The 8,160-nt window shown below is 43.3% G+C and overlaps 1 protein-coding gene across 1 annotated transcript in view; it reads right to left on the reverse strand.

Annotated features, from left to right (window-relative positions):
* Window positions 1-1,643: 1,643 nt before the first annotated feature.
* TNFRSF10A (TNF receptor superfamily member 10a) overlaps window positions 1,644-8,160 on the reverse strand; it is a 34,542-nt gene continuing 28,025 nt past the window's right edge. Inside the window, exon 10 of the mRNA XM_023216725.1 lies at window positions 1,644-3,101. Within this exon, the coding sequence (XP_023072493.1) occupies window positions 2,782-3,101 (320 nt within the window). The 3' untranslated portion in view covers window positions 1,644-2,781. The remainder of the gene's footprint in view (window positions 3,102-8,160) is intronic.

Genomic DNA, 8,160 nt, shown 5'->3' on the forward strand with positions numbered 1-8,160 from the left:
AACTAATACAGTGACTCTGTTATAAAAGCCTATTTGCCTCTCAGTGTGTCCCCTCGCCCTATAATGTCCTGCACCAACTTGGGACTCTGCAGACAGACTTTGTATTAGTTTGTTCTCGCATTGCTATAAATTAATACCAGACACTGGATGATTTATAAAGAGGAAGAGGTTTATTTGGCTCACAGGTCCACAAGCTGTACAGGAAGCATGATGCTGGCATCTGCTTGGCATATAGGGAAGCCTCAGGAAAGTTACAATCACGGCAGAAGGCAAAGGGAGAGACAGCACTTCACATGGCAGAGCAGGAGGAAGAGAGAATGGGGAGGTGCCACAGATTTTTTGACAATCAGATCTCATGAGAACTAACTCACTGTCAGGAGGATAGTACCAAGAGGAATGGTGTTAAAACGTTTATGAGAAATCTGCCCTCATGATCCAATCACCTCCAACAGGCCCCACCTCCAACACTGGGAACTACAATTCAACATGATGAGACTTTGGTGGGGCCACAGATCTAAACCATATCAGAGTCCATCAGCAAGAAGGCCCTCCCTAGATTTGGCCCTTTGCCCTTGGACTTCCTAGCCCCAAGAACCGTAATACATCAATTTATTTTCTTTATAAATTACCCACTCCCTACTCTGAGGTATTCAGTGATAGCAACAGAAAACAGACTAATACAAATGACCTTCATTTAACTTAGGTTAATATAACTAAGATTTTTAAGTTACCAAAAATTAAATATAAAAATACTTAAAAGTAGACACCTTATAAAAATCATACCAAAAAAGACACAAGAAATGGCCTTGCCTGGTGGCTCACACCTGTAATCCCAACACTTTGGGAGGCCGAGATGGGCAGATCACGAGGTCAGGAGATTGAGACTATCCTGGCTAACATGGTGAACCCCCGTCTCTACTAAAATTACAGAAAATTAGCCGGGCGTAGTGGCGGGTGCCTGTAGTCCCAGCTACTTGGGAGGTTGAGGCAGGAGAATGGTGTGAACCTGGGAGGCGGAGCTTGCAGTGAGCTGAGATCACACCACTGCACTCCAGCCTGGGCAAGAGCAAGACTCTGTCTCAAAAAAAAACAAAAAAAACAAAAAAAAGACACAAACATCACACAACACATAAAAAACACAAAACAAACACATAACATATAAAAAACTCACAAACAAAATACAAAGAACCATACATTGAAAATATATTACTCTTTTCAATCCTTTTTTTCATTCTTGTGTTTCATATACATCAGGAAATTTATCTTTTCCTTGTACATTTTGTTCTCCTGTTGAATTTACAGTTTTATGATCTTAAAGACACGTAAGTGTTTTGATTAGTAAATCCAGGTACACGTTGTATGTGTGAACTGTATATAATGTTGACAACTCTGAAGAATTGTCTGTTTTAATTAAACCAAGAAACTTAAACTAGCTTTTTATATACTAAAGATTACCTCAGATCACGTGAGCTTGAAAAACATTTAGGTGGGCTCCCATTTTTCTAAGAAAATGCTTGATTTACGGAAGCAATTCTTTTCTTCCTTTTAGCCAAATCTTTGCATAGGTACCAAATAACACATTTGTTTAGGATGAGAGCTCCCCTCTACCCCTGCCAAAAAAATAGCACTTTTATATACAAAAGTCCAAATCTCCAAAGGTATATGTACTTCAATTGTGACTTGAACTCAAGGTAAATAAATTAAATAATTAATAAATTAACCTTAGCTTACAGGATAGTCACCATCTTATATGCTGTTACCTTGACTGAAATGTTGTTGTGGAGCAAATGACTCTATATGAAATGGGACTTATTGGAGGAATTAATGCATCTCATAATGGAGGCAGAGAAGTTCCACAACAGGCCATCTTCACAGCAGAGACCCTGGAATGCTGGAAGCAGGGCTTAATCCAGTCCAAAGCCTAAGACCCAGGGAAGCCGATGGTGTAATTCTTAGTTCAAGGCCAAAGTCCTTACATCCTCTGGGGGCCACTCATGTAAGCCCTGGAGTCCAAGGGCTAGAAATCCTAGAGTCTGATGTCCACAGGCAGAATAAGAGTGTCCCAGTTCCAGGAGATCAGATGGATTTGCTTTTCTTTTTTTGTTCTATCTGGCTCCCCAGTCTATTGGATGGTGCCCCCCAACATTAGGGGTGGGTCTTTTCCACTCAGTCCACCTGATTGCGTGCCAATTCCCTCTGGAAACACCCTTGAAGACATGCCCAGAAATAATATCCCAGAAATAATGCCTTACAAGTGCTCTAAGTGTTCCTTAATCCATTCAAATTAACACCTACAATTAACCACCATGATAAGGAAACACATGGAGACCCAAGCAGACCGGCCAGCTCAGGAGAGAACCAGATTTTTCTTTGGCATATGAGCCTCAGTCAGGCAATAATTCATTCAATTTTATTTTATCTTGAGATGGAGTCTTGCTCTGTCACTCTGGCTGGAGTGCAGTGGTGCAATCTCGGCTCACTGCCTCGTGGGTTCAAGCGATTCTCCTGCCTCAGCCTCCTGAGTAGCTGAGAATATTGGCATGCACCATCACACCCAGCTAATTTTTGTATTTTTTTTGTAGAGATGGCGTTTCACCATGTTGGTCAGGTTGGTCTTGAACTCCTGACCTCAAGTGATCCACCCGCCTCACCGTCCCACAGTGCTGGGATTACAGGCATGCCACCACGCCCAGCTAAGTATTTATTTTATATATATGTAAACAAAACAAAACAAAACAAACTATTAGCACCTAAAAGGAAACTTCTGGTAAAAAGAGTCTTTCACTCCAAGGACACGGCAGAGCCTGTGCCATCTTCCAAGTAGATGAATTTTCCAGAGTCCACCAGGAGGTCCTGAATCCTCTCCTTTGCATGTCTCTCTCCCATCCTCTCCAAGGCATCCAGCAGGGTGTGGATCGAGGCATCCTGTCCAGTTTTGTTGACCCATTTCATCAGCATTGCATACAAAGCATCCCTTGGGCATGCTGTATCAGCTCTTACCATGTGGATCTCATTGTCTGTGAGGTTCAGCTGCCTCATGAGCTGGTCCCAGGAGTTAAAGGGCACGATGTCTGCAAAGTTGTCAAAGAACAGCATCATAGCTGGTTGGAGAAAGCCACAGAGACAGCCAGGTGAGTTGGGACTCAGTTCAGAAGGGGCAGAGGTTCCCACATCAGCCCCAGAACCCAAGGGGAGAACCTGGAGAGCCAGAGGTTTGCATGGGCAAACCTCTTGCTCCATTGCCCACCCACCTCCCATTCACAGAGAGCCCGCCCACACTGCCTGGTCTCCGTGGCCCCCAAGGCACTGAAGGACATCAAGGTCACTAGAGAATCTGCCCTCAGAGAGGGCTGAGAACCCACCTGGGGAGAATGGATGGACCCTACGGAGGCAGAAAGCAAAGTGGGTGAGAGCCCGAGGGAGGGAGAGAGAGTGGCTGCAGCGGGAACTCAGAGGAGGAAGGCTGCCTGGGCTGCACTTGCCATGGGAGCAGGTCCCAGGGCGGCCACTTCTGCATCTGTGGGAAGCACAGGGTCTGGGGCAGGGGACTTCTGCCCTCCCTGAGGCTGGGGCAGAGTTAGGTGGGGGCAACCAGGCCCTGACCAAGAAGCAAACCTGAAGACAGAGCAATCCTGCCCAGATCTCAGGACTACCAGGGATTAAATGAAATGAGATGTGTGTGCAAAGCACTGCACACCACCATCCACAGGGATAGAAGGCGCCAGGAATACCAGGCTATGTTTTCTAACAGCCTCATTTAAAGAACATAAAAAAGAAAAAAGTGACATTCATTTTACTGTGTGGTACTGAATATGTGTAAAATATAATTTAATATGCAATCAATACACAAAAACTGAAACTGACCCAATTGTCCCATAGAAAGGTTTTTTTGATAAACATAGAAATTGACCCTTCTGGTCCTGAAGGACTTGAAACTTACATTTGTTTTATCTGAAGTACTTCCTCAGGAAAGACCTTCAGGCATCTCAAAAAAAGTATCAAAGAACTGAAACTCACCAGATCACTACATCCAGACAATGATGGGATGTGGGACCCCTCATTCCTCTTGTTTCCTTGCCCCATTCTAGTTCCTACTTTCTTACACTGTTACATTTCTTGCCTGCTATATAAACCCTTAGTTTTAGTGGGTCAGGGAGATGGATTTGAGACTGAGCTCCCATCTCCTCCACTGCAGCACCCGATTAAAGCCTTCTTCTAGGCAATACTCATCATCTCAGTGATTGGCTTTCTGTGCAGTGAGCAGCGGGACCTAGACCAAACCCCTGAGGTTTTGGTAACAGATTCTGGTTCCCTGGCTGGGAAAGTGTTGCTCATGGTTCTGCTGCCATGCGCCAGGCGTCTCAGAAGCCCTCCCAAGCAATTGCCCCACTAATTTTGGCTGGAGGTGAGTTTCAGTCTCTCTCTGGTCCCACTGCAGCCGGCCCCAACCACATTCCTGATTACCTGGAAGAACTGCCTTTGAAATTTGACATTTGCATCCAGATAGGTGATTGTCCTTTATAGGCTCAGACAGCAGGATCTGCTCTTCTCAGTTTGAGAAATTTTTAAAGGAATTTCCATTTGCAGGTTGAACAGGCCCAAGTTCAGTCTTTGGAATTGAGAGGGATGCACTCTGCCTCTCAGTCTGGACACTCTTGGGGGCTTGTTGGCAATTGTGTGTTGTGTTGGGGCAAGTGAGTGTCTTTTGTGGGTACCAGGCAGCACAACTGGCTCCTCTCAATTTGAGAAATGTGAAAGGAATTTTTGTTGGCAGGTTGATCAAACCTAACCAATGGAGAGAGGAAGCACCCTGACTGTTTCAGTCTGGGTACTTTTAGGGCTTGTATGTTGCTGCAGCAGCTGGATTATGTTTTGGTGATTATTTGTATATATTTGCTAGAGTCATGGGAAACTGGAATTCAGTCAACTTGGTGTTCTTTTGTAATACTGTTTGGCCCCAATATTGTTTGGAAACTGGAGTTTGCTGCTGAATGAGAAAGTGGGATGGAGTTCCTGTATTCAGGCTTTTGTGTTGCTGTTCTAAGCAGGGTTGGGCCTGGTTAGTTGGTTCTAGGTAGTGTTCTCTGTGATGCTGTTTAGAGTCTGTGGAGGTTTGGCCTTTAAACTGCCATGAAAACTGCTTTACCTGGCCGGGCGCGGTGGCTCACGCCTGTAATCCCAGCACTTTGGGAGGCCGAGACGGGCGGATCACGAGGTCAGGAGATCGAGACCATCCTGGCTAACACGGTGAAACCCCGTCTCTACTAAAAAATACAAAAAACTAGCCGGGCGAGGTGGCGGGCGCCTGTAGTCCCAGCTACTCGGGAGGCTGAGGCAGGAGAATGGCGTGAACCCGGGAGGCAGAGCTTGCAGTGAGCGGAGATCTGGCCACTGCACTCCAGCCTGGGCGACAGAGCGAGACTCCGTCTCAAAAAAAAAAAAAAAAAAAAAAAAAAAAAAAAAGAAAACTGCTTTACCTAAAATTTGGGTTCACAGCCTTCACTGCGTTACCTATTGGGGATAACAAAGTTCAGCCATGTGAACATGTTTGTAGATTGGTGAGTTTGTATTGCTATCTCATGGAGAGAGTTCAAAGGTAAAAGCTACTGGTTCTTTGTGTGTGTATATATAGGTCTAGCTGTGTTTATGTGTGTACATTTATTATTAAGTTACATGTTGTGTCTCCCAAATTGACTTATAAGTAAAAGAGTGCTCATAAATTAAGTAAATAAGTCCAAGCAATTTTCAAGTTCATGTGACTTAAGTAAATCCTTACTAAACAAGCCAGCTTTAAAATTATCGGTAATAAAAAAACAGAAGTGTCTTAAGAATTGTCAGCATATATTTTTGTCTGCGCTTATATTTGTCTTTGCTAGATATTTTCAGATAACAGTTTGGCACAAAAACTTATAAGACTATAAACCCAACCAAAACAAAATGACCTTTTAGTCAAGCTTTTGATAAGTAAGATTAATTTAATGTTGTTGGTTTAATGAAAACAGCTGAGTCTTCTGAGTTATTGGTGAATATGCCTATATATTTAACTTTGAAGCTCTTAGGTGAGCACCTGATGTTCACTGGCTATTAAAAAAATGGTTGACAAAGAAATAACTTTAAATGATGGTGTCTAATATTTCAATTTTCAGAAGCAATCTGGATAAACTGAAAAATGAAAGAATTCAGTAAATATAAATGGGATGTTTTAAGTAAATTTTTCATGTAATTAAAAATTGTTGTCATTGGATTACAGAGAAAACTTCCAGTGCAGTAATTGAAAGACCAATGTGTGGCCAGGCACATTGGCTCATGTCTGTAATCCCAGCACTTTGGGAGGCCAAGGTGGGCGAATGTTCATCACTTGAGGCCAAGAGTTTGAGACCAGCCTGGTCAACATGGCAAAACCCTGTCTCTACTGAAAATACAAATACAAAAAGTACCCAGGTGTGGTGGTGCACACCTGTGGTCCCAGCTACTCAGGAAGCTGAGGCGTGAGAATTGCTAGAACCCAGGTGATGGAGGTTGCAGTGAGGTGAGATCGCACCACTGCACTCCAGCATGGGCGACACAGTGAGACTCTGTCTCAAAAATAAATAAGTAAATAAAAGACACACTGATGTGTTCATAAAGATTGTGATTGTTAACCAAACATGAAGCTGGGCAGGAGTTGATTGCGTGGAGTGAACTAATGGAGGACTGAAATAATTTTTATGGCTTTTCTTGGTTTGAAATATTGCTGATTCTTTTGGTTTTGTTTTCCAGGGTCTGGAGAACTTTTTGTATATTGAGTATACTTTTGTAAACAGAATTTGAAGCATATTTCTCCCTCTGCCTAATTTCTCTAGAATGTGTAAATTATTTGTGACTATTAATTCATGGTAATGTGGGTGCTTGCATATGGTTAATAACGTTTTCTTTTGCAATGGAACGCAGTTGGAGAAAATGTTTATTTTCTTAGGGTTTTGATTGCAGTGGCCTTGTGAGAGGTTCCAGTAAAGCCAACTTAGGAGAGAGCCTATGTGGATAGTGATTTTTGTTGCACTTCATGTGGTAATCAGGCCACGTATATGGAACTAAACTCATTTTGCAGGTACACTGGTCCTGCTATAATTTATCTTTGGTGGAAGTGGGGCCGAGAGAGAGAGAGATTTCTGAAACACAATCTTCTAGTGTTAAATTAACCTTTGATTCCTGGGTGGTCACAAGGTCACCCATGGTATGAAGCCTCCCACAATGCCCCTCCTCAACTATGAGGCAGCCAGAAAGATCCAGGGCCAGACTCCCTGTGACTGTGGGATTGACAAATAGAAAGGGAGACCTGAAATCAACCCAATAGTTCCATCAAAAGTTTTTTGTTGTTGTTGTTTTGATAAACATAGAAAGTGACCCTTCTGTTCTTTTTTTTTTTTTTTTTTTTGAGACGGAGTCTTGCTCTGTCGCCCAGGCTGGAGTGTAGTGGCCGGATCTCAGCTCACTGCAAGCTCCGCCTCCCGGGTTCACGCCATTCTCCTGCCTCAGCCTCCCGAGTAAGCTGGGACTACAGGCGCCTGCCACCTCGCCCAGCTAGTTTTTTGTATTTTTTAGTAGAGACGGGGTTTCACCGTGTTAGCCAGGATGGTCTCGATCTCCTGACCTCGTGATCCGCCCGTCTCAGCCTCCCAAAGTGCTGGGATTACAGGCTTGAGCCACCGCGCCCGGCCCAACCCTTCTGTTCTTAAAGCTCAAATCTTACATTTGTTTTATCTGAGTTCCTTTTTCAGGAAATGATCTTCAGGCCTCTCAAAGTATCAAAGAACTGAAACTTACCAGATCATTACATCCAATGGGATGCTGGACCCCTCATTCATCTTGATTGCTTCCTTACTCCTCCCTAGTTCCTATTTTCTTACACATTGTTACATTTTATCCCTACTATATAATCCCCTAGTTTTAGTCAGTTGGGGACATGAATTTGAGACTGAGCTCCCATTTCCTTGGCTGCGGCACCCAATTAAAGCCTTCTTCCTTCTCAATACTTGTCTCAGTGATTGGCTTTTTTTTTTTTTTTTTTTACCGTAATCTAAATTTTATTTATTTATTTTTTTTATTTTTTTTTTATTATACTTTAAGTTCTAGGGTACATGTGCATAACGTGCAGGTTACATATGTATACATGTGCCATGT

Source organism: Piliocolobus tephrosceles, chromosome 7 (genome assembly GCF_002776525.5).
Source record: "Piliocolobus tephrosceles isolate RC106 chromosome 7, ASM277652v3, whole genome shotgun sequence".
In the NCBI taxonomy this organism is placed as follows: domain Eukaryota; kingdom Metazoa; phylum Chordata; class Mammalia; order Primates; family Cercopithecidae; genus Piliocolobus; species Piliocolobus tephrosceles.